Source organism: Hypanus sabinus, chromosome 14, assembly GCF_030144855.1.
Source record: "Hypanus sabinus isolate sHypSab1 chromosome 14, sHypSab1.hap1, whole genome shotgun sequence".
Classification (NCBI taxonomy): Eukaryota; Metazoa; Chordata; class Chondrichthyes; order Myliobatiformes; family Dasyatidae; genus Hypanus; species Hypanus sabinus.
Window position 1 is genome coordinate 33,791,554 of NC_082719.1, and position 27,335 is coordinate 33,818,888.

Genomic DNA, 27,335 nt, shown 5'->3' on the forward strand with positions numbered 1-27,335 from the left:
TGAAGTCCCACGTGAACCAGCTGGCACCGAACTGCAGCTGCACTGTGTGGGTGCTGTAGGTCCGTATCATGCTGCCGTTTGCGGCCCCCAGGGTGGGTCCTGGCTTCCTGTTGTGGGTGTCGTACCCTGTCAGGGGGAAGACGCTGATTTCCGCTCCGGTGTCGACCAAGAAACAGCATCCCAACTGTCTGTCCCAGACGTACAAGAGGCTGTCCTGGTGGCCAGCCGCCATAGTCATTAGTGGCAGCTGGTCCTGGCCCTGGCCCTTGCAGGGCGGGCAACAACAGCGGGCTTCTGTGCCCAACCGTTGGTGGTAGAAACACCACTGTTCACTGTCCTCCTCACTCCCACCTCTGTGTTGTGTGCGCCCCCCTGCTGGGCCTGGTCTGGTCTGCTGTTGGGCGCGTGGCCTGGTAATCTGACCGATGGACGCCGCCACGCTCTCCCTCTTGGCTTTCCACAGCACGTCTGCCCAGGCTGCCACCTTCCGGGGGTTGCTGAAATCTGCGTCAGCCAGCAGCAGATGTACGTCCTCGGGCAGTTGCTCTAGGAACGCTTGCTCGAACATGAGGCAGAGCTTGTGTCCGTCAGCCAGGGCCAGCATCTCGTTCATCAATGCTGACGGCAGCCTGTCTCCCAAACCGTTCAGGTGAAGCAGGCGGGCACCCCGCTCACGCCGTGAGAGGCCAAAGGTCCCAATGAGCAGTGCTTTGAATGCTTCATATTTGCCTTCTTCCGGGGGCAACTGTATGAAATCTGCAACCTGGGCGGCCATCTCCTGGTCAAGGGCGCTCACCACGTGGTAGTAACGTATGGAATCAGAAGATACCTGCCGAATCTGGAACTGGGCTTCTGCTTGGCTAAACCACACACGTGGCCGCAGTGTCCAGAAAGTCAGCAGTTTTAGTGAAACTGCGTGAACAGATGAAGAGTCAGTCATCTTTGGTTCAAATCCCGTTTGCACCGTCCGGATCACCAATGTAGCGATGTGCTACATACAGAGCTAGAGACAATGACACGTAGTCGGTAAGTCATTTCGAGACTAGTTTATTCAAACTTCGCGGCGCTGGCATTTAATCCCTAGCGCCCGCTCCCTCCGGGTGGAAATGACGTCAGAGGTGCATTACCAAAGTCTCTCCCTGCGCGCTGGCTATTTGTGAGCTGGTTCACCTGCGCAGAAAGTGGGTCGCCACAAGATAACTGATCTAACAGTTGAAAACCTATGTATTTTAGACAGAATTAGCTGTTCAAACTGAATTCTGATATGATGTGCAATAATATTCAGGAAATAAATGTACCCAGATTTTGTTCCTAAAAAAGGGAAATGAATACATTTTATGATCTAGTTTCTATATATACAGCATTTCCTTACAAACTCGCCAGGGGTACAGTATTTGATAAGATTTCTACAGATGTACCGTGGAGAGCATTCTAACTGGTCTGCATCACTGCCTGGTGTGGAGGGCTACTGTACAGGATCAAAAAAGGCTGTGGAGGGTTGTAAGTTCCATTAAGGGCACCTTCAAAAAGTGATGCATCAAGAAGGCAGCATCCATCATTAAGAACCTCCATCACCCTTTGCGTGCCCTCTTCTCATTGCTACCATTAAGGAGGTGGTAGAGGAGCCTGAAACCACATAATGATTTAGGAACAGCATCTTTCCCTCCACCACCTGACTCGGGAGCGCACAATGAGCACATGAGCACTACTGCACTATTTTTGCACTGTTGATTTTTATTAGATAGTCACTGGCCACTTTATTATGTACATTTGCTCATTAATAATCCAAATATCTAATCATCCAATCATGTGGCAGGAACTCAATGCATAAAAGCATCCAGACATGATCAAGAGGTTCAGTTGTTGTTCAGATAGCTCCCAGAGTGGGGAAGAAATGTGGAGTGAAGAGATCTTGCTGGCTGCTCGCTGTGTAGAATCTACTTGGGCATTATGGGATAGGGGCTGCAAAGAAAAGAGCCATCAAGACCGTCACAGAGGGTGCTGAGCGAGCCTCCAGATGGCTATAGATCAAAAGATGCAACCTGTGGACCAACGCTACTAGGACATAAGCCTGGTTAGGTTGCCTCAGCGAGAGTGCCTGATATTGAAAGATCTGAAAAACCTGATGACCCCAGGTTACATCACTGATTATGTGACCCTGCACATCCTAGGATCTACCTCAACATCGGTTTCCTCTTTATATCTTCCTCTCTACTCAATCCCACCTAGACTGTATCATCAGTAAACTCAGGAATACTACATTTGTTCTCCTCAGTTACATCACTGTTATAGCTTTAAATTCATCCCATAAAGATACGAAAATGATTGAAAGGTATCTCCTTTGCACCTCTGGAAGATTACCTCCAAACCTCACTTCACCTTTGTCTCCGTCAGCCTGTAATTCACTGTTTTTATTGCACTAAATATCACACAAAGAAGCGCAAATGTAAAACTATGCCATAGAAGAGTAACTCTAAAAAGAAATGCAATTTGTAGCAGTAAGTTCATTCCCATGCAGTACTAAAATAGCAAATTGGTAATTAGAGTTTAATGATTATGTTGGTATTGGGTCGGAGACACTATAAACTCACCTTTCTCTCTTTTAAGAGGCCCTTGTATCCATTCACACCAAGCGACAGCAGTGTTATGAGAACATCCAACGAGGGTGAAGCTGAAGCTCGACCTAGAAATATCAAAAGGAAGTAATACTTGACAAATAATTTAGCTAAATGTCATGCAAAAATATTCATCCCCAAAGATTTGGTAGTGGTGTTGAGCTCTGCAGACCAGAGAGGGAAAAAAATCTAATTTCTTCTCCTAATTCTTCTCAACTAATCTAAATCAGGTGGCAAAAGACAATATATCAGCATGAATGTCATTTGCAGACTTCTCATTTGTGGAAGGTTGAAGTGTGGAACATGCCTGAGATTGCATACACTTGCATCTGTAATCCCACTATTGTCCAAGACCCAATTTCATATCTGAAGACATTCCCTCAAATATTAATCTAGTCCCTCAGCCTTATACCATTTACTTGATGGGCTGCCAAGGTGGATGAAAAAGGTAAGTGGAGGTGACTTTTATCATTTAACATTAATATTTTAAATAACTTAAACAATTTAGATGTGCTTTTAATATAGTTTTAAAGTTTTTAAAAAATCATTATGAAAATCTTTTTAAAATAAGGATAATTTCAGCTATTTCTAAAGGTCTCACAGCTGCAACACCACTGAGACATCAGGACTCCCCTGCAAGTATAAGTGATGGATTAGTGCTGGTGCAGTGCATCTCGATTACCACTAGGCCTATTATGTGACGTTTCAGATATAACTTAATACACAGCAGTAAAATTTCAGCAGGGCAGGGTTTCACCATTCTTCCCTGGAAACTAAAAAGAAACAATATAATTACATGTTTCAAGCTACCTTTGAGTATTGGTACTGATTATTCATTAAACCTCACAGAAAAAGGAAAGGAGAACAGTACAGACATTTTACAAGAGGTCATTACATCACACAATTTATTATGAGGTGCAAGTTGTATTTTAAATGGTAACATGAAAATAACTCCTCATTTCTAAATATCATTCAAATAATGTTAAAAGTTTTTAAATATACTTACTCTTAATATTGCTGTTCATTTCACTAATATTGACAACTGTAAAATAACAGTTTCCTCAAAGAACTCTAAACTCAACCTTACGAGTTTTGTGTGTATACACACACACACACACAAACACACATATATATAAGTTCATATTCAAAATTCTAAATCAAATTGGGATTAAAGAGCCTTACTTAACCAGAATTAGCATCAAAGATTTTCTTCAGCCAAGCTGGACATAAATGAAAGTTGATCTTACAGTAATTCTCATCATTATTATAACTACAACATATTTTACTAACTCAAATATAGTGAATTACCTGGATACATTTTGCTGATTTCTTGAATGAAGACATCATCAAAACCAGCAACTACAGCGCCACCTACAGGAACCATGAAATTCTTGTCTAAACTCTGTACAAAGGCATCTATTCGGCCAATACGAGCTCCCTAATTAAAGGAGAAAATAAAGTTACTGCTAAAACAAAAGAAAATTACATTCGGACTACTATTTTAAATACAAGAAGTCTGAGCCTTCCAGATACATTTATTTAAAAAAAAGTGTGATTTCACTTTTTTTTTCAAATTCTGGGAATATTTAAACATGCAAATGACAAATTCAATGCACTATAGACAGAATGGCCAAGAAGATGTACTGACTCCAAAAATCTGAAGTAAGTGTACTGAGAACGGTGACTGTATCTAGTGTTAACTTAGTTCTTAGGGTGTACTGCTTAGCACCTTTCCAAATCAGTTCAATAAATGTGAGAAGGGACAGTAGTGGGGGAGCATTAGTTAAAGTATCAATTCATTGCTCTTGATGAGAATGGGAAAAAAAAGGGATATAATTGTGAACTATTTTAATGATGCATTTTATAAAATGCTGATTTGTTGCAATGCAGTTTTCATTAATATGAATGATGTTGAGTGCAGGCAATTAAACACCTTTGAATTTAGGAAAACAGTGTCAAAAAAGCTCCCGGGTATGGTTTCTGGCAAAGATTAATGTACACTCCCCAGTACTGTCCCATTTATATTACAGGAACACCTTCAAATGCAGCAATCTTTCACTTGCTACACACACCAACCAAATCTGGGTCAATTTGAGTTTTGTGGAGCTCTTTTATATAACTAGAAAATGGACCTGAAATCCCCTGTTTCGGCTCACATCTGGCCACCTGAGGGAGATTTACAATCCATCAGTCGAGGCTTAGTTCAAATCCAGGCCACAGACAGCAATTGCCAACAAATCTTTTCCTCCAGCAGAGATCTACCAGAAGGAAGCGCAAGAATAGAAAAGCAGAAAATGGAAAATGTCTGGAATACTCAGGTTAGGCAGCGTCCATGGAGGGAAAAAAAATAGCATTACCAGTCAGAGATCCCTAACTAAAATAATTCTTATAAAGTTCACTGGCTCAAAGAATAACATGCTTTATCTCTCCACAGATTCAGACTCTTCAGGTATCCTCAGAATTTTCTGTTTTCATTAAAGCAACAGAAAATCTTGCCAGCATCACTGAATTTGGATCAGTAATTAAAATTATTTGCATCAAAGTTACTCCACACTGTATTGGAAGAAAACAGTATTGCTTGTTACCTTTATACTGCTGAAGTGAAAGCTTCAAATATAAGCTTATTGGGGTTCCCTGTGTATTGTAATGCTAAAACTGACATGGTCTTTCTCTGTGCTGTTCCCTGTAGACATATTGCAAGTTCTCGCATTCTCATCATTTTGCCCAGCAAGTGTAACCTCTGCAGGCAGCTCTTAAAAAGGAAAAAGCAACATAAAAGAAACTCTCTTCCAGCTAGGTAGAGTACAGTGAGGCCTAGGCATCCTTGTGCATGAATCACAAAAAATTTGCAGGTGGATACAACAGGTAATTATGAAGCCCACCAGCCTCTGGTCCTTTTCTTGCCAGTCAGTTGGAGTTTAGATATAAAAGAGGTACTTTTAGTTCCTTAAGTTTGTTATATCTGAGGGGTGCGAAAGGGGATAAGCTCCCACCACCTATTAAATACCTGAATGGCATGCACCTCAAATAGCCTGACAAACATGTCCAGCTCCTAGCCTTCACGTGTCGCTTAGTTACTAAGCATGGTGGAACCATTTCTACTGACAGGAAGGGCAAAGACAGGTTACTGGCACCTTAAAACCAGTCACTTAGGGCAGATGGGATTTGTCAGCTGTGGTTGGCAGCTCATCTAGGAGAAGGAAAACTCTGACCTCCAGTGCCTTGTGGCTGTACCCACTCATGGGGAAGGCTGAGGGAGTGAACCCTGAGGGAAAAATGCAGAGTTGGAATCTCTAAGGCAGTGCTATGAGTTTAATGATGACTGGGAACTCCTGTGATGCTGCTGGTGCCAAACCATTATCAGTCTCTGCTGTTCCTTTGCGTTCATCAGATGCTCTTTTGCTCTTTTCTAAAGAGCAAAAGGGAGGTGAGAGTTGATATTGGACCACTGGAAAATGATGCTGGTAATATAGTAATGGGCGACAAAGAAATGGCAGATGAACTTAATAAGTACTTTGCATCAGTCTTCACTGTGGGAGACACTAGCAGTGTGCCAGAGGTCCATGAGTCTCAGGGGCGGGAGTGAGTGCCATTGCTAATTGAAAGGAAAAAGTGCTAGGCAAACTCAAAGATCTTAAGATGGATAAGTCACCTGGGCCAGATGGACTACATCCCAGAGTCTTGAGAGAGGTTCCTGAGGAGATAATGAATGCATTGGTCATGATCTTTCAAGAATCATTTGATTCTGGCATGATCCCGGAGGACTGGAAGATTGAAAATGTCACTCCACTCTTTAAGAAGTGAGGAAGGCAAAAGAAAGGAAATTATATGCCAGTTATCCTAACCTCAGTGGTTGTGAAAGTGTTGGAATCCATTATTAACGATGAGGTTTTCAGGTACTTGGAGACTAATGATAAGTCAAAATCAGCATGTTTCTGTAAAGGGAAATCTTGCTTGACAAATCTGTTAAGAGTTCTTTGAGAAAGTAACAAGCAGGATGGACAAAGGAGGCAGTGGATGTCATTTCTTTGGATTTTCAGAAGACCTTTGTCAAGATGCCATTCATGAAGCTGCTTAACAAGATAAAATCCCATGACATTACAGGAAAGATGCTGGCATGGATAGCAGAATGACTGACAGGCAAAAGGCAGCGAGTGGGAATAAAGAGGGCCTTTGCTGGTTGGCTGCCAGTGACTATTGGTTTTTCACAGGGGTCAGTACTGGGACTGCTACTTTTCACATTTTTTTAATCAATGATTTAGATAATGGAATTGATGGCTTTCTGACAAAGTCTGTGGATGATACAAAGATAGGTAGAGAGGTAGGTAACGCTGAAGAAGCAATGCGATTGCAGCAGGACTTAAGACAAATTGGAAGAATAGGCAAAAATGTGGCAGATGGAATACAGTGTCGGGAAATGTACGATAATGCGTTTTGGTAAAAGGAACAATCGTGCGGACTATTATCTAAATAGGGAGAAGGTTCAAACATTAAAGGTGAAAAGGGACTCAGGAGTTCTTATGCAAGACTCCTAGAAGGTTAATTCACAGTTTGAGTGTGTGGTAAATGCAATGTTGGCATTTATTTCAAGGGGAATAGAATACAAAAGCAAGGAGATAATGCTGAGCCTTTATGCAACTCTAGTCAGGCCACACTTGGACCACTGTCAACAATTATGGGCCCCATATCTCAGAAAGGATGTGTTGTCCAGAGGAGGTTATTGTGGATTATTCCGGGAATGAAGGGGTTAACATATGAGGAGCTGATCTTGGATCCCACGCAATCCCATATACCTGGGTTCTCGCCATATCCTTTGATGCCCTGACCGATCAGGAAATGACCTACTTCCGCCTTAAATATATGCACAAACTTGGCCTCCACCACAGTCTGTGGCAGCGCATTTCACAGATTTACTACTCTCTGGCTATAAAAAATCCTCCTTACCTCTGTTCTAAAGGGTTGCTCCTCAATTTTGAGGCTGTGCCCACTAGTTCTGGATACCCCCACCATAGGAAACATCCTCTCCACATCCATCTTATCTAGTCTTTTCAACATTCGGTAGGTTTCAATAAGATTCCCCCTGCATTCTTCTAAATTCCAGGGGGTACTGGCCCTAGGCATACTATTTAGAGTTTTGGTCACTTTTTTAAGTAAGACTACACAATCATTGGATGATTAAGATGCAATGTGGCCTGCACCTGCTCCTATGTTCTTGTGTCCTTCAGCATGTTACTACTGAATGAATGGATGGATGCTTCAATGCTGACAGGGAAGTGGGATGAATTTCTGAGTGTGTCAGTAAGATCTGGACAGACTGCTGAAGTATAATGGAGATACGTGAGAGGCAGCTGACGTTTTGGGCTGAGACCCTTTATCAGACTGAAAGAAAGAGGGTAGAAGTCAGAATGAAAGCCTGGGGAGGGGGAGTGAGAAGATGCATGAGCTGGCAGGTGATAGGTGAATCCAGGTGAGAAGGGAGAAGAGTGGAAAATGGGAGTAAGGAAAAATAGGAATGATATGAGAAGCTGGGATTTGACAAGTAGAATAGACAAAGAGCTGAAAAATAAGGAATCTGATAGGAGAGGACAGTGGACTATAGAATAAAGGAGAAGAAGTGGGAAACCAGATGGAGGCAAATGTGAGTTATGGACAGGTCATGAAATTGGGGGAGGAAAAAGATAAAGGGTAAAGGAACAAGAGGGATAACGGAAAACAAAGAGGAGCATAACTAAAAGGAAGTGGTTAACTTCCAATATAATATAGTGCTGCTGAGGCTATGGGCCTGTTCTAGCTGTTCCAGGCTTTGAATCTGTGGGCTGTGCAATGTTCTGCTATCTGATGAACTTTGGCTGAGGCTGTGGGCCTGCTCAGGGTGGGCTTCATGTCTAAGTACTCACTTTCATTATAAATGCTATTTGCTTACTTTCATTGTTTGCACAATTTTTTTTTTCACTCTACAAATTGGCTGTTTGTCAGCCTTTATGTTTAATGGCATCTTTTGGGTTTCTTGTTTTGTGGCTCCCTGTGAGGAAAATAATGTCAAGGTTGTATAATGCATACATACTTTGATAATAGATGTGCTTTGATCTTTGCTTACATAGCTAAAGAAATCAATGTCAATGCCATCAGGTTGGAGACAACCAAGATGGAATATAAGGCGTTGCTGCTTCAATCTGTGTCTAGCCTGAACTTAACAGTAGAGGAGGCCATAGACAGACTGTCAGTGTGGAAATGGGAAGTGGAAGTAAAATAGCTGGCCACCAGGGGATCTCAACCGTTGGCTCTCTAAATGGCACAGATTTATGGAAAAGGAGCTAATAAAATTAGAGATTCCACAGATGCTGAAAATCCAGATCAACATACATAAAATGCTGGAGGAACTCAGCAGGTGAAGCAGCATCTATGGAACTGATTAAATGGTCGATGTTTCGGGCTAAGAGCCTTCTTCAGGACTGGAAAGGAAGGGGTAAGATGCCAGAATAAAATGGTGTGGGAATGGAAGGAGGACAAGCTAGGTGATAGGTGAAGCCAGTTGGGTGGAAAAGGTAAAGGGCTGGAGAGGAAGGAATCTGCTGAGAGTGGACCATGTGATAAAGGGAAGAAGGAGGGGCAGCAATGGGAAGTTATAGACAGGTAGTGAGAGAAAAGGTAAGAGGCCAGAATAGGGAATAGAAGATGGAATGAGGATGGGGAAAAAATGTTACTGGAAGACAAAATTGATGTTCATGCCATCAGGTTGGAGGCTACCTAGATGGAATGTGACGTGCTGATCCTCCAGAGAATGGCCTTACCCTGACAACAGAGGAACAAAGGAGGTCATGGACTGACATTTTGGAACATGAATGAGAATAGAAACTAAAATGGTTGGCCACTGGGAAATTCCACTTTTGGTGGATGGAGCAGAGGTGCTTGAAAAAGCGGTCCTCCAATTTACACGTATCCCACCAATGTAGAGGAGGTTGCATTGGGAGCATCAGATACAGTAGATGACCCCAACGGATTCGCAGGTGAAGTGTTGCCTCACCTGGAGTGACTGCTTGGGGGCCTGAATGGAAGGAGGTGAATGGGCAGGTTTAGCACTTAGGCCACTTGCAGGGCTATGTGCCAGGAGGGAGATTACTGTGGAGGGACAAATGGACAATGGAATTTTGGAGGGAGCAATCCCTGTGGAAAATGGAAAATGGGTGGGGGGAGGGCAAAGATGTGTTTGATAGTTGGGTCCTGTTGAAGCTGTGAGGAATGAGTTGAATGCAGAGACACGTGGGGTGGTAAGTAAGGACAAGAGGAACTCTATCACTGTTAAGGCAGCAGGAAGGTGGGTGAGCAAGAGTGTTTGGGAAATGGAAACGATGTGGGTGAGGGCAGCAACAATGGGAAGGAAAGAAAACACAATACTTTGAAGGTGTACATCTCTAATGTCCTGGTAAGGAAAGCCTCATCCTGGGAACAGATGCGGCATAGATGAAGGAACTTAGAAAATGGAGTACTGTTTTTACAGGAGACAGGGTGAGAAGAGGTATAATCAAGAGAGCCATGGGAATTGGTAGGTTTATAAAAGATGTTGGTAGACAGTTGGTCTTTAGGGATGGAGAAAGAGTGATCAAGAAAGGGGAAGGAGGTGTCAGAAATGGACCAAGAGAATTTAAGAGCAGGATGGAAAAAGCTGGAGGCAAAGATTTCCCCAGATTCTATCACTCATCTTACAGCAGCTAATTAATCTACCAACCCATTCTGACCAAATGTTCTCCACTGTTTCTTCCGAGAAGGAATGTTATGCTAGAAAAAAATGTGCTAGAGAAATCCAAAATGCTGCCAAAAACAATTCTCAGCTGTTACCAAGATGCCCAAAAATTTGTGCAAATGTACCCTGCTCCAGGCTAAATCAATTTTCAATCAAACAACACCTCCCTCCCACCTGCAGAGCTGGTAAATGCATTTTAGTTCACACTACTGAAGCTCAATTTAACAGAACTTGCTGGAAAACGCTAACCATTTGATGTCAAATTTCCAGCATTTCTCTACACATGTTCTAGCATCCTGGACTTCTGAATGAACTTGCAAACTACATGGAGATCTTGCAGACTGTACATCAACATCAGGCCTAAATAATAGTTGTCACATGGGTAAAAATGCTATAAGATACTTTTGCAAGCAAATCAACACCAGTGGATCAGCAGCAGATAAATATGCGTACCTTTATATGTCAATTGCAATTATAGGCAGATTGTTACCAGCAACAAGTTCTGGACCATTACTACAATATAAAAAGCTGAATTGGACATTGTTAACCACAATTGACAGATGACCCAGTGTTACAGAGAGGTACATTCCTACAAAACTATCATTATCACTAGTTCAATAACGCAAATGGATTTTTCCCCATTGAATACCATATTACAAGTGGGCAGGTGTTTCTACTGCATGTTATATCAATGTCCGGCCCATATTATGCCAGTTTATTTACAATGATGAAGTGACAGTGCCCTAAAGGCTGAGGCCCACTGCAGACATAGGTGGGGGGGGGGGGTGAACAGGTTTAGGAAATGGGAAGATCAAGGAATTGATGAGATTTGAAGATTGGGGTTCATGGAAGAAAGGTGTTGTAGGATGAATGTGTATGTGTGGTGAGGGTAAGGGGTAATGATTAAAGTATGAAGAATTAATGGAAGTGGAATAAAGGTCGGGGATTATTTTAAGGAACTGGGTATAAGAATTGGCCACGGCAGTATATCACAGAGAATGCCTTACAGATGAAGAACACAGTAGTGCTGTACTTTGAGATGACTCTTCTGCAGAATGGAGAGGGCCTGGCAAAGTAAAGACTTGGCTGTGACTACCAACCCAATCAACCCATATTTCTTATGTTCTTATGATCCGTAACATCATATCCAAATCCTATTAGCCCACAGTAATGGCTGATTAAAAATAACAAGTGACAAAATTTGCAGGAACTCTTTTTGTGAGTTTCGGAGTTCCTCCAGCATTTTGTGTGTGTTGCTCAAGATTTCCAGAATCTGAAGAATCTCATGTAACTGACAAAATTTGATATTTCTTTTGCATTTAAATTTTCCCCATATTAACTGCATAAGAGCAAATTTTACTCTTACCTCAAATTTTTGGGAAGTAATTTATGAATTCTTTACGGGCAAATTTATGTTATCTGAATTGCCATAATATGCTGGTCACCTGTACCAACAACGTCAATTCTATTCGTCACCTATCTATAAGGAATAAACTGTGACCATGCTCTGAAAATGCTCATCACTTACTTTGGTCATTAAATATCCATGTTTACAACAGTAAAGTTATAATAACTGTTTCCATTTTCAACACTTTGCAAGATGACCATTGTGGTCAAGTGCACAATACCCCATTCCTACAACTTAAAATTTTCTCAGCAACTTTTACTTTGCACCAACATCACAGTTACGTTTTCTCTCATCAAACAAAATGCACAGAATGTTGGAAACTTTTAAAGCAAACACATCTGTAAGCATTTATATATAATTAGTGTGCTCTACCCCAAAGGTCCAAGTTGAAAGTTATTAAAATACTGTTGGCAGAAACTGCTTTAATTACTGTACCTGAGAAAATACTCAGTAAAGCCAGCACAGATAACACTTTGCTTGGAAAGATAGAGAGATCCAGCTGATAATTTTCAAAATTATCAAAGGATTCTAAGATATGTCCTTCCTTATCGTCCAACACTCCTTCCACCTGCAGATCTTGTTGTTCAGTTATCAATCAGATTAAAAAGAGCAATCTGGTACATGACCTTCATAATTTATTCATTTGGCGATGACAAGACTGATGTGCTCATCTAATGATATTTGGCATGCTTGGAAATATAACGGCTGTTGAAGAAATTACTTGTACTGCAAATTTTCAGCTGTAGGTACATCCTCATCCTAACTCTCAATGCTATCTAGGACACGTAGTTAATTCTCATCTAAAATATATTTGCGATGAACAGATTAACTAAACCAAACTAAGTTAATAAAAATGGTACTTAAACCTGAATGGGTGGAGCTTAGGAGAAGGATGGCACCTAACAGCGACTCCTTTGCTTGCTTCTTCGGAAACAGCTTTATTTCTATCTTTGATATCTCTTTTTATCCTTTCAAGGTTCTTTTGAAGACCCTGACCTGGAGTTAAATGCTGACTTTGGTACTTTGTGGAAATGAGACCCACTCTCAGGGCCTCACGACCGGATGCTTTTCAATAAGTCAAGGACGTGGCCTGGAAGCCTCATGTGCCTTCAGGGTACCGGATTTTTGTGGCTGTGGAGAAACGCTGATAGAGGCCAGTGCTGCCTCCTGATGTGTCGTGGGAGTAAATGTAAGATCGAAAGCAGTGAGCTGGCTGCGGGCTGTGTCCCCAAGGACCCGAGCGCTTTGGGCACAGAGCTTGGTAAAAACAACACAACAGACTTGTAACACCATAAATCAGCAAGTTGTTTTGTTATGTGTCCCCTCTCACTGTGAAACGGGGACTCTTCTTTCTCTCTTATTGGGGGGGGGGGGGAAGAGGGGGAGGGGGAAGGGGACAGAGACTGATTGTGATATATTGTTGAATACCAGGTGAATGAATAGCCTTTGGGGGTACTGCAAGTCTAAATCTTTATGGATGCTTTGCAGCACGCTTGAGTGCTTGTCATTCATTCTTTGGGGCACTGTTTTTTTAGAGGTTTGCGAAGAAAAATAATGTATGTATGTATATTGTATACACTTCTCTGACATTAAATGTACCTATTGAATAGTTTTTAAAATCACCTGACAATTACTATCTTCACTCATAACCTGAACATCTGCATTACAAAATAATTGCATCCAAGTTCGCTGTACTTTGTAAAATTACTTTAGATCCCAGAAGCTTTCAATTTTAAATCTAAATCAAGATACAAAAGACTGCATGTTTAGAAGTTAGTTAGCATAAATGGCTAGATTGTACATCTGTTCAACCACATCTACTACAGAAGCAGTATTTTGTATTTTGGTTTAGCATTGCAATTGAAGGGTTCCAAGAACTAAAGTAACAAAAAATGGAAGCTTAAATGTTAAAAATAAAGGTAAACAATACTTGTCAGCTTAATAAAAGCCTTTCAGATTGAACGCTGATAAGAACATTAAAAAAGTAGGAGCAGGTATAGGCCATCTGGCCTGTTGATTGTGCTCCGCCATTCAATAAGATCATCGCATGAACTGACCACGGACTCAGCTTCACCAACCTGCCCTTTTCTACTTCTAGTTTGGCATTGTGAGCTTATACTGAATGGGTGCCAGTTCAAATGAGGACATATCTACTGTTGTAACTTTGTGACCCAGATGCATTTTCAAAAGTGATCTGCTGGCCTACTCCTCATCTTTTTCAAGTCAACTAAAGTGACGCCTCTTTGCATTCGGAAGCAGAAGTGCAAGATAAACTGTCCCAACTTCTCAATTTTGGCCAGCACTGGAGATTAGATGTGCTATAAAGAGAGCACAAGTGCATTCAGCCCCTCAGCTTCAGGAAATACAACCTAAATCATGTGAATGGGATTGCTGACCTGAAGTGAACATAAAGGGAAGTGCAGATAATTTCAAATGATTTAGACAATGCTCCTTAAAGTTGAAGGCTAGATGTACTTTGCATCTGGCTCCTCTTTTCAGTACATCTATGTTTCTTTATGTTTAAATTAATAGTTGTCTCTTATGTTTTTAATATTAAAATACTTTTATTTCAATATATTTAATTTTATTTGAAAGATTTTAAAATACATCTACCAATGCCCTTTAAAAGCAGTGAGCTCTCACTGCCATCAAGTAGTTATGGGTCTACAACCTGAGATTACAAGACCTTGACTCAAACCATAGACCATGCTTGGCGTCCATAGATGCTGCCTGACCCACTGAGTTCTTTCAGTGGTTTGCCTTTTCCTCCAGATTCCAACATCTGCAATCTTTTGAGTCTCCATTATTGAAAGTGGGCAGGCAATGGTGGTGGGCTGAAGATACACTATGCCTATAAAAATCCTACGTGCCATAAATCAAGGTAATCTTAGTTCCTTGCACTAAACCTGCCATGGTTTGTCCAAGATTAGCAATCCTACAGCTAGAATGGTCAAGGGTAGCTAGTTAGGTAGGAGAAGTGGCATTGGAAAGTAGTACTCAAATAAATCCACAGCACATTAGAAATCAGGATCACCAAAAATGAACTTGATAGATTACATAAACTGTCCATTCAGCGACTGTTTGCCACTTTAGCCAGTATCAGATATTCTCTTTTTCTCTGCTCAATGCCTTTCCTCACCTTCTCTGTTACTTAAGACTAACTTGCTTTCTCTCTTTATGAGTTTTGAGAAAGGACTGGAAACATTAAGTAGCTACTCTCTCCACAGATGCTGCTTGACTGGCTAAATTCTTTCTCTGCATTCATGTCAGATTAACTTCCTTGGGCAAATCACATGGACAGCCAATGGAATCCAAATTAAATAGTACAGTTTTCTTTAAAACAAATTTCCTGTCTCTCAACTCATGTAATCTGACTATGCACAATTAAAATTCAGCTTATTTATTCATTCTTTAAAAACATTTAAAATAGTTATCCAGGAAATAAGATAAACATCTGTACTGGATGACAAAGAAGTGATGATCATCATGAGCTTCATGGTAAAAAGTATTTTATATACAAGTTTCTTATCATATTACACATGTCCCATTCTAACTGCTTCAAATGTATTGTTATCATGAAAATATAGTCATTGTTGTTAACTGAACTAAACAGAACTAATTCTAATACCTCTCAAGCATCAAAGAAATAGAAGGACTGGATAAACCTGACTTAACAGGTGTGACTTTGACTAAGAGTCAGACAAATCGTTCTCTTTTTAATCAGTACCAGGGAGTCTATTTTGTCATAAACACGAGGAAGTCTACAGCTGCTGGAAATCCAAAGCAAGGGACACAAAAAATGCTGGAGGAATTCAGCAGGTCAGGCAACATCTATAGAAATGATCAGATAGTTGATGTTTCGGGCCGAGACCCTTCTTCAGGACTGAGAAGGAAAGAGGAAGATGAACAGAATAAAAAGTTGGGGGAGGGGATGGGGGACAGTTAGAAAGTGTTAGGTGAAGCCAGGTGGGTGGGAAAAGTCAAGGGCTGGAGAAGAAGGAATCTAATAGGAGAGGACAGTGGACTGTAAGAGAAAGGAAAGGAGGGGGAGACCCAGTGGGAAGTAAAAATCAGGTGAGAAGAAATAAAAGGTCAGAGTGGAGAATAACTGCAGTTGGGGGAGTTTTTTTAACCAGAAGGAGGAATCGATATTCATGCCGTCAGGTTGGAGGGTACCCAGAAGGAATATAAGGTGTTGCTCCTCCACCCTGAGGGTGGCCTCATCTTGGTACAAGGGAAGACCATGGACCTGTTTTGTCCGCTTCATAAAGACATGGGAACTCAGTTAAGTAAAGAAGAGTATAATTTTCTCAATGCTACCAAAAAAGTACAAGCCTTAATTCTTATTCATGGTCTTAAGTGGGGCTTGGATTAAATGCAGAAAACAAGCTGCTGGAGGTATCTGCAGCCTCTTATTTTATTTATTTAGAGATACAGCGTGGAATAAGCCCTTACTGCCCTTTGAACCGGGCTACCCAGCAATCTATGATTCAACCCTAGCTTAATCATGAGACAATTTATAGTGGCCAACTAACTGGTATGTCTTCGGACTGTGGGATGAAACTGGAGCGCAGAGAAAACCCATTCTTTCCAAAGGGGAGGACATACAGACTCCTTACAGATGGCATTGGAATTGAACTCCAAATTCCAGCACCCTGAGCTGCAATATAGTCGCACTAACTGCTACGCTATCGTGACGCCCTGGACATAAGTCATTCCACCTGTGTATGACATCTCTAAATTTTTGAATTTATTCCATTAAGAAGCGTATAAAACAACCAAGAAATCAGGATTAGGATGAGGTGTGGCCTAACCCTAAACTTATCCTTAATGCAGATTATTGTTATGGCAGAATTGAGATAGGGAAATAATGGACAGGAATTGAGTCACACAATCAAAAACTTACTTTTCACCAATAACGTGGGAAAATATACTCTAAGTCTAAAAGATGCAAGTACTCTAGACTGCTAAAAGCAACATATTTTCACCAAACATTTTCCTACCTCTTTTTACTTTTGCAATATCATCTTGTTTCGTACCTGCTGAATAAGATGCATGCACTTGGACAACTGGATTCCATAAGCATTATTAACGATGTGAGGAATGTCATATTTTGCACAAATCTGAGCCAGTTCTTCCAGTCTACAGAAGAAATGCAAGTATGCTAATGAAAATCAATGCAAAAGTGATTAAAAATATCAAATGGCTCTATCCGCTCTATACGCTTAATAGAAACCTCATTCAAAACATAACAGCTCAAAATTGATTGAAATGAACACTACATCTTAACTTTGTATTTTAAGATAGAGTCTTCATATGTAGAGTGAAACTTACAAGAAAAACAGAATATATTTATAATGGGTACAAATCAGAAGCAAATATTGACAAGCTCAAGTTATACAAACTATTCCAGAAACTTGTTGCAACTTTTCAAACAATTTTATTTTACCTCTCCTTCTCTACTAAAGGTGACCTTTATAATGATGACCTTTATAACTTTCCAATGAGACAGCTGGTTAAATACTGCTGTGTGTTTAGAATTCTAGCTTGATCTTTAAGCAGTGCTGTGTTAGACAATGCAATCTAACCATATTTATGGGATTAGTATTGAGATCTGCACCAGTGTAGATCTTTCATCAGTGGATCCATCTAAAGAACCAACTAGCAAAGCCAGAATATGCTTCAACTATTAAAGCTTTTAATGAAACAGCTTGCTGGCAGTATGGTCTTAAAACAAATTTGTGGTTTTGCACATAACCAAGACATGAGCGGCTCATAGCCTTTGAACATTATGAGGAAGAAGGGAAAAATTAAAACAAAGCCCTGCTTATTCCTCCTTTCTTTACCACATTCCAAGGCTTTATGTGACATATATGTCAACAGCCAATGAGCAGGACACCCTATTTGGTCTAGCAATGCAAGCTAAACTACTAGAAAAATGCAGAGCTCTTAAAAAATCAGAAACAAGCTGGATTTGCTTACCTGTCAGGAGCCCTAGGTGCAAAACAAGAGGTAGTGGAATGAACACAAAGAATATTTTCTGCCCCCAGCTGTTGGATCTTGCTCTCCACGCTCTGCAAATCTGTGCGTAATTCATCTCCCTCGAGCAGATTCTCAATCACTACAGGCTCAAAACCTGGCATGAAAATAAATCCACATGGAAATGATTAGAATCAGTTCTAAAAAACTTACATTCCTTACGGCCACATGATGCAAACCTCAAGGTATTCAATAACAAATAAATTATAGAAGAAGAAAAGCATATGCAAGAGTTGAGGAAAAAGCTTTGAAAAATAATTTGGTCACATATCACAATTGAAAGATATGGACATTCAAAATGCATTATAAACTGAAATGTCACCTTAGTGGAGATTATTAATGATCCTGGAATAAAAAGGGAAAAAAATGGGTGTTCAAAAACGAATCAAATACTTTCTAAAGGTCACCGACCCCACTCAAACACCCTTTCCTCTCACCAGAAGTTGTGCCAATCTGCCGCCCCTTTCCAGCAACTTGTTTTTTTTTTCAGATTTGTAGCACTCTTTTGATTTAATGTCAACATTGCAAAATAGGTCTATTATTTTAAAGGTGGTTTATTTGATAGCAGCACATTTTTCAAATTAGACATTTCTGTTGGAGAAAAGGGAAGAGAGAATATAGGGAACTATGGACCAGCTAGGGTACATGATAAATAATAACAAGATTGTCCAGTGTCAACATGGATTAATGAATCAGATTTGGTAGATCTGACTTTGATTTGAAGATTTTTTTGAGCTTGTAAATAGCCAACAGAGAAAAGGGAACCAGTAAGTGCGGCGATTTCGGACTTAATAAAACAAAACACCTTTGATAAAGCACCATGCAAGAGACTATTAAGCAAAGTTTAAATGCAGGGTATGGACAGTAATACGATTGCATGATGTGTTAAAAAAAACAAAGAATAGGAACAAACAGATTATTTTGAGCAGGGAGACTACAGCTGTTTACTGGCACTCCACCCAATCAAAGGTTCAAAAGCAAAGCTAAGCATGACAGACTTAATCTTGCTGTGATACAAAGTTACATGACATGGGTTAGGGGGCAGGGACCATCGACCAGAAAAAGTGACCAAGCAAGGTCAGATGGAAAATATGCCTAAATGACCTTCACTTCAGTTAAAAAAATAGTAACTTATAGAGTACATTTTTTTTTAAAAACTGGTGGGAGATCAAAAGATGTTTGTCCAGATACACCCAAATGTCTTAAGCAGGTATCTCTAAAAGTTAATATAGAAATACAAAGATAAATTAAAAACAAAAATAAAAGTATGTAGGCCTTTATTGCAAAAAGGATTTGAAATCAAGAAATAAAAACATAAAATGCTGGCAGAACTCAGCAGGCCAGACAGCATCTATGGAAGGAGGTAGTGACGACATTTCGGGCCAAAACCCTTCATCAGGAGTGAAGTAACATGGGATGGTCGAGGGGGGAGGGATGAAGTAGAGAGCTGGGAAGTGATAGGCTGAAGGGAAATGGGCCGGGGGAAGATGGAGAATTATGGGAAATAAAAGAGAAAGAATGGTAGGGCTGGGGGGAGATTATAGTGAGGGGGAAAAAGAGAGAGAAAGAGAACCAGACTAAAATTATAGATGGGGTGGGGGAGGGCAGGGGTATCATCTGTGAGTTGAAATCAAGAGTTTTCAAGATATTTTGCTCCAATTATGCAGACCCATCATGAAAATGCACCTAAAATATTATGTACAGGTGTGGTCTCATGGACCAAAGAATGATACACTTGTAGACACAGAAGAGTGCAGATATAGATAATGCAGCAAAGGTCCACCAGTTGATCCTGAGGAAGATAGTGGTCATGACACAAGAGATTATTCTATGAAGTTAAGATGAATGAGACATGACCTCAATAAAATGTACAATGTATTGTGGGATCTGACAAAGTTTATGCAAAGTTATCGCTTCCCCGGCTGATGATCTAGAACCAGAAATGAGTGTCTCAAACTAAGGTGCCCATCATTTAGTAAAAAGAAAAGGGTATTTTTATTCCACCCAAAGGGGAATGAGTCTTTGGACTGTCTACACAAAAAGGCTGGGGAGGCGCAGTCGCTGAATACACTCCAGGGATGGATTGATAAGACTTTCAGTTATTAAGGAATCAAGGATATGAGAGAGCAGGAAAGTGGCACTAAGGAAGATGTTCAGCCACTGAATGGAAAACAGATGTGAGGACCCAAACAGACACCCTCACTTCCTGCTCCTGAGCTAACTGTGCAGGTATATAACTGTTCTCAGGCCTTCCAACTTTCAGAGCTGCACAAACACGTTATCAGTCCATGCATTAATTATACCATTTGATTAGGGAGAGGCTTTCATTTGTCATAGTCATCATATTAAATACATTTTTGGAGCATTCTTCCAGTGCAGAATTTTGTGAGATGTATGGATTGCAGAATGTGACACAGTATGACAGATTTCCAGCTGCCTCTGCTCCAGGTTAAAAGCTTTGTATAAAGGACAGCAGATCTTGATCTCTAATCTGTCCTATTGATCTGGACTTCATTCTGGCAACAGAGTTTATAAAAATGCATTGTTAAAGTTAACAACAGGCTATTACCCTGGATAATTGTACTAATCTGTGTAGTCCAAAGTCTTGGGTTAGGTTTCTGATCAATCAATGCTGATTAGGACACTTCCAACCAGAGCAGTAAAAACAGCCTTGTGCCCTTTGTCCCACAGCATAACAGATTACTTTGCAATGATTCATGCTGAGAAATATAGACATTTGAATATCAGGCAAAATGTATTCTGGCTTAGTACAGTTAGAGAGATACATCACAGTATAAAACTTTTATGCCAGGGAGAAACATGGGAATTTTAGAAGCAGTATTTTGTTTTTAAACTGGTAAACAATGTAGGTCATCAAGCAAAAGGATGACGAAGGGAAGAGTTGCTAGTTGGGACATGGGCAGTGAAGTTTAGGGAGAAGATTATGTGGGAAAGTTGGGAAGTTGGCTGGAGTACTTTAAATGAGTACAATCCAGAGGTAACAGAATCTGAATGTTTCAGCAGCAGGTGAGCCGATGCAGAGAAAGAAACGAATGATGTATCAGTGATGGAGTGGATTTTGGTTGAGAGTTCCACTTGGGAATCAAATATAAAACTAAAATGGTAAATAGTCAGTATCAGCTTTTGATAGTTATTAAGATGAATGAAATTGGTAGTTTACTAAGGATCAAAGTAAATGGATTTGGTATTCCAAATACTTACTGCAGAAAATTAATTACATCTTGTACAACATTAAACATGGATGGTGCCAAACAGATCACGAAGGGGTGGATAAAGGTGGTTATGCTGTTGTTAACTTATATGTGGAAAACGGTGCATTTACAGATACTTTAATATTGAAGTATGACCAAAAGGCCAAAATGCACCTAGGCACTGATTCAAGCTCTACCGCTACTCATAATTTTTAGCTGCAGTGCCTAGGAATGTTGGGTGTGCTGGGGAATGGAAGCAGGAAAGATTGTAACTAATTCCACACAGTAAATAGAAACTGAAAAACAAAACTGCAGCTGCTGGAAATCTGAAACAAATACAGAAAACACTACAAATACTCAGCAGGTCCATCAGTATCTGTGTAAAGGGAAACAAGTTATGTTTCAAATCGAAGACCCTTCATCCGAATTGAGAAAGAGTAAAAGCAATTTAGTCCAGGAGGCAGAGAAGATGGGTGACAGCAATGGGTGGAACAAAGATAATGGGATAAGAGGGTGGCTACATTCTTTTCCCATAGTGTTCCACCCATTGCACTCCCCTATCATCTCTGTTATGTAAACTAATGTTCTCACTCCCCCATCTTCCCTGCTATGTAAACTGATTGTCTCACTCCTCCATCTTCTCTGCTATGCAAACTAACTTTCTCAATGTTAATGAAAAGTCCTTGATCTGAAGTATTAGCCAACCTTCTTTCCAGAAATGCTGCCTGACCTGTTGAGTATTTGCAGAATTTCTCCTTTAGTGCCCCTGTCGAGGATTATTCTAATGTGTTAGCACAAGAAGTTCAGAAGTATTATGCTAAATCGCTTTCTCAGAGAGAAAAATATCATCAAGGGGAAGATACAAAACTCAAGTAAAATTGTTAAATTGAAAAGTAAATAGTGCCAGAATATAAATGACAGGAGAAATAGAAAAGGAAGGAGCTGGCGCAGCAAATCTGCAGTGAGGTGAAATAGATGTTCAGGAACTGTTTGATATGATAATGTGAACTTTGCACCTGCTGTGATCATGGATTTGAAGCACGATTTTTGATCAATCCTTGGCCATATGATAAACTTTGCTTTAGGTCTCCGGTGGCGTAATGCAAGAAAGCAAAGAGTCAGGCTCATTCCTGTTGCCATTGGAACAACAAAGCAGCTTGAGACACTTCGAACACCTGGAAACACAAGAGACTTACTGTCAGCATTTTCCAGTGTGCAGAACATTAACAAAGTTGAAGAAATATACAAGTACGATGGTTTAAGGATAGGATTCAATAATTCAATTTCAGCACATTGCTATTTTGTTTAAAAGATATCCATTGGAATCGTGTTCAGAATGGCTATACGGACAAAATTCAAAAGACTAATTTATTAAACAAATGAAACAACATTCAAAAGTAGAAGAATCACAGAACTTCTTTCAGTAAGAAGTTGCAGAGTAATATGGAGTCATCTATATCAAAGCTAAAAACACACGACTTGAAAAGGATGAGTACACAGCAATGCTACTGGATGTGAAACTTATTTAGTTAAATTAAAATTAGAGTAATAGAGCAACCCCCACACCTCTCAAGTCATTATACTCAAAATGACTTTTGAGTAATGTAGCAATACTAAATTTACACTAAACATTTGTCAGAATACACCCATCTATTTAAGATATTATGAAAAGGTTGTAGAAGATAAAGGAAGTGCAGAACTGTAATCAAAGTTCAAAGTAAATTTATTATCAATGCATATATGTCACCATACCTGAGATCGTTTTCTTGCTGACATACTCAGTAAATACAATAACCATAATAGAATCAATGAAGGTCTGCTGTCAGCAGGGCAGATAACCAGTGTGCAAAAGACAACAACTGTGCAAATACAAAAGTGAAAAAGAGATAATAAATAAATAAGCAATAAACATTGAGAACATGAGATGAAGAGTCCTTGAAAGCAAGTCCATAGGCTGTGGAAACAGTTCAGGGATGGGGAAAGTTGAGTGAAGTTATCCCCTTTGGATCAAGAGCCTGTCCCTGAACCTGTTGGTGTGAGTCCCGAAACTCTTGTACCTTCTTTCTGATGGTGGCAGCGAGAAGAGACCACGACTTGGGTGGTGGGTGTCCCTGATGATAGATGCTGCTTTCTTGTAACAATGTTCCTTGTAGATGCGCTCAGTGGTGGGGAGAGCTTTACCTGTGATGGATTGAGCTGTATCCACCACTTTTTGTAAGACTATTCATTCAAGTGTGTTACTGTTTCCATTCCAGGCTGTGATGCAGCCAGTTGATATACTCTCCACCACACGTCTTTAGAAGTTTGTCAAAGTTTTAGATGTCATGCCAAATCTTTGCAAGCTTCTAAGGAAGTAGAGGTGCTGCCATGCTTTCTTTGTAATGGCACATATGTGCTGGGCCCAGTACAGGTCCTCTGAAATGATAACACAAAGGAATTTAAAATTGCTGACCCTCTCCAACTCTGATTCCCCCCCCACCCCCCCAATCAGGACTAACTCATGGTCCTCTGGTTTCCACCATCCTAAAGTCATTAATCAGCTCCTTGGTCTTGTTGATATTGAGTAAGAGGTGGTTGTTGTGGCATTACTCTGCCAGATTTTCATCCTCCCTCCAATACGTCATATATCATAAAAGCTATCTATTTACAGGGTCATTTTTCCTGAGTAGATATGGCTAAAACTAATACAATAGAAGGACTTAAACATAAAAGATTATTGATTGGCCAAAAGAGAGAGCAGAAAATCAGTGAGAAATAGCTAGAAAGGAACTAAAAGGGACGTCAAGATTTGAGTCAAGAATCTTGTTTCAAACAGCTGTTTTCTGGATGGTTTTAGAGTCAGGAGAGGGGAGTTTGGGGTCAGTTTAAGGTTGAGACAGATATATGGAGGAGTTAAGAGGTCAGGTCTCCGCTCCACATTTGAATGCCAGCAACATGGGCAGGTGCCAAAGGACATCCGGAGACTAGACACCCCCCCCCCCCCCCCCCACATCTATGTTTGAAGTAACGAGGGACATCTAGAGTCTAGGCCTCCACACTACGCTCAGAGGCCAGCGACACAGACATGTGATGAAGAACATCTGTAGACGTTGGGTTGTCCCAGGTCAGTGGATCCCAGGATCAGACATCCATGCAAGTAAGAGGTACAAGGGACCGTCATTCAGTAAACCCAGATTTAGAGACTGGAGTTCAGGTTCCATTATCCGTTGATCTGTGAGCCAATACCAAAGATCAAAGCCCGAAAGTCGATCACAAGTATAGAAGTCAAAGCCAGATGGCCAAAACCTGGAGACTGGAGGCCCGGAAGCCTGTCCTGAATTGGAGGACCGTTCATGTATGTGGATGGGTGGGAGGGAGGAACTCGGGTGCTTTGGAGTTGTTGTTTTGTTGCTTGTTGTCTTCTGCTTTATTGTGTTCTAAGTCGTTCTGCTGAGTATTGTAGGCATACTATGTTGGCACTGGAATGTGTGGCAACATGTGCAGGCTGCCCCCAACACACATGATAATTAAATCTGAATGTGAATCTGTAGAGAAAATCATTACTCACCAATGGCCGAGAATACCAGTAGATAAGGAAAATTGTGTTAAACTGTGTTTGAGCACCTCTGCACCATCTGCCACAAGGGGGACTTCCCACTGTAATTCCCACTGCTGTTCCAACATGTCGGTCCTTCACCTCCTCTTATGCCAGGATGAGGCCACCCTCAGGGTGTAGCAGCAACACCTAATATTCTGTCTGGGTAGGCAGGCCATCCACCTGGCTTCACCTATCACCTTCGAGCTGGCCTGCATCCCTTCCTCACAACTTTTTATTCTGGCATCTTCCCCTTTCCTTCTTAGTCCTGAAGAAGGGTCTCAGCCCAAAACATCAACTATCTATGCACTTCCATAGATGTTGCCTGATCTGCTGAGTTCTGGATTTCCAAAATCTTCAGAATTTCTCATGTTTAAAATTGCATTGATCTTTAAGTGGAACATTGCAGGATCATATGAAGGAGTAGCAAAATGAAGATTATGCTGATGACTAGGAAGCATAGGGAAGATCAAGTGGACATAGATAAGTATAGAATCAATGGGCCAAACCATTATTTTTCATTTCAAGTTTTAGGCAGAGCGATTTAACTTTCTAAATAGTATACCTTCAAAGGCAATGTAAACCCTATCATGTGCCAAATTAGAAAGGGTACCATCCTATTAGTTGTTGAATACTGTGCATTCGCGATAATAACTCCAAAGACCTGCTGAGTATCATCTTTGTTTAGAATAACTCTGTAAACCTTGAGAAAAATGCTGAAATTGGTTCTACATGTGCATCAGTGTAATGACACTTACAAACCCTCACCAGTAAAGGCTCAAACTTCATTGGATAATGTACTGAACATCTTGTTTAATGGTTGCTACTAAACTTAATACCTATCCTCCGTCTCTCTGGTGAGGCGCATGGTGGCTAAAAAGCACCTTGGCATATTCTACGTCACCAAATTTGCTTCCACAATAACTCCTTCCCAGCAACTCTCACCGAGAAAGACAAGATCACAGGAAATGGGTGCAGTACAGTGATCACGTTACCTTACCAATAGATGCATGAACTAAATTATCCAGTGATTTGATGTTAACACATACAAAATACTAGGAGAATTCAGCAGGTCAGGCAGCAATGGAAATAAATAAACAGTTGACATTGCAGACCAAGACCCTTCCTAACAGACAGCACCAGGTTTCAACATGGGTTCCCAAACCTATAAGGCAAAAGCTCTATGTGTGTCACCAAAGGGCATTAGAAACAAGGGTTAACAGATGTATTTTACACTAAATGTAACGATTACAATCTCACACTGTGTATAGCGGGAGAAGTTCAATCAGTAGCAGGCATTTGGATAAACAACAGCAACTGATAAAATGAACACTTCTACATTATTTTAAAACTAATTTTTGTTGCTAAGTAATCTGTGTACTCATTAGAGTGGACATTATAAGAGTTCTGATCGCAAACTAAAATGATGATATAAATTGTAATTTATTTTCCAGTTATTTAATGACAGAAAAACAACTTTCTACAGAAATACTTTAAAATAGATAACCAAAATAAATTAAAGCTTTTGCAGGAATCAGCAAGCCATTAATAATGTGTCTTGACAAGTCTGAAACCTTATTAAAACATCACAGGTACATAAACTCAAGAACACCAAAATGTTACAAATACATCTGTTAGCAGAATAATTAGCAACCTTGTACATTTATTTATGTATCACTGTCACATTCCTCTCTTCCTGTAGGTCTGGGTTCTCATTATCTTCTAGCCTGTTTTCCAAAAAAAGTCCCCAATGATCCCTATCTCAAACTCTGGAACTGTCCCTTAAACTATCCATGGTTCAAAGGTGCGTTGAATCTCCAATTAATCAGCAAATACTTCTGAGAACATGCTGTCATTTTAATGCACAAAAAAAACAGAAGCAACTATTACAAGAAATGTACAATTTTCAGGATTGAAGTTCTAATGCCAAAACTGGAAGAGATGCTGCATATGCAAATACAGAAATATTTTGAGCTGTCTTTTAACTCCAAGTGGGAAAAATAATCAAATCCAGATTTTCAGTATCAAGCAATATTTTATGACGGTGATATGTATTTTTCAGTTTAATTTAGTAACTTCATACTTTGTTGTTCAGCATAACCCTAGATAAAGCCGGAAACTCTCACACAAGTTGGACTCAAAATTTCATTTCTATTACACCTTTGAACATTCCAAGGAACGTTGGCAATACATGGTAGAAGTGTGAAAAGACTGAAATCTCTAATTTTGTGTATTAAAATTAATGGGGCCATATTTCAGTTTACAATTCTTAAGCCATAACATATCCAATCCATAGAAACACAAATTAACTCATTACAGAACTACCTTTCTGGACAAAACATTGATTAGGATGCTCAGCAGGCCAGGCAGTATCTGGCCTGTTGAGTTCATTCAGCATTTTGTGTGTGTTACTTTGGACTTACAGCATCTTCCAATTTTCCCACTTTAATGATTAGGATACAGCTGGAATACTGTGCGTGGCTCTGGTTGCCACACTATAAGAAGGATGTGATTGCATTGGAAAGGATGCACAAGAGATTCAACAGGATGAATATTTTAACACCGAAGAGAGAGTGTATATGTTTTCCTTGGAGCAGAGATCAAGAGATTCTGACAGAAGCATACAAAATTAGGAGAGGCACACAAAAGGCAAATATAAAGAAAGTTTTTTCCAGCAGCTCAGAATACATAAGCATGCATCGCTTCTGTAATTCTTGGGTCACACAAACAGCACAAAACATTCAGA

The 27,335-nt window shown here is 40.3% G+C and overlaps 1 protein-coding gene across 7 annotated transcripts in view; it reads right to left on the reverse strand.

The window, feature by feature from the left end:
- Positions 1-27,335, reverse strand: part of sepsecs (Sep (O-phosphoserine) tRNA:Sec (selenocysteine) tRNA synthase) — a 79,296-nt gene that overhangs the window by 20,474 nt on the left and 31,487 nt on the right. For all 7 annotated transcript variants that reach the window (XM_059988969.1, XM_059988973.1, XM_059988970.1 and 4 more), the window contains exons 5-9: positions 22,032-22,190; positions 17,747-17,900; positions 16,804-16,906; positions 3,924-4,053; positions 2,592-2,683 (exon numbers count right to left, since the gene is read on the reverse strand). In XM_059988969.1, the coding sequence (XP_059844952.1) occupies positions 2,592-2,683; positions 3,924-4,053; positions 16,804-16,906; positions 17,747-17,900; positions 22,032-22,190 (638 nt within the window). The remainder of the gene's footprint in view (positions 1-2,591; positions 2,684-3,923; positions 4,054-16,803; positions 16,907-17,746; positions 17,901-22,031; positions 22,191-27,335) is intronic.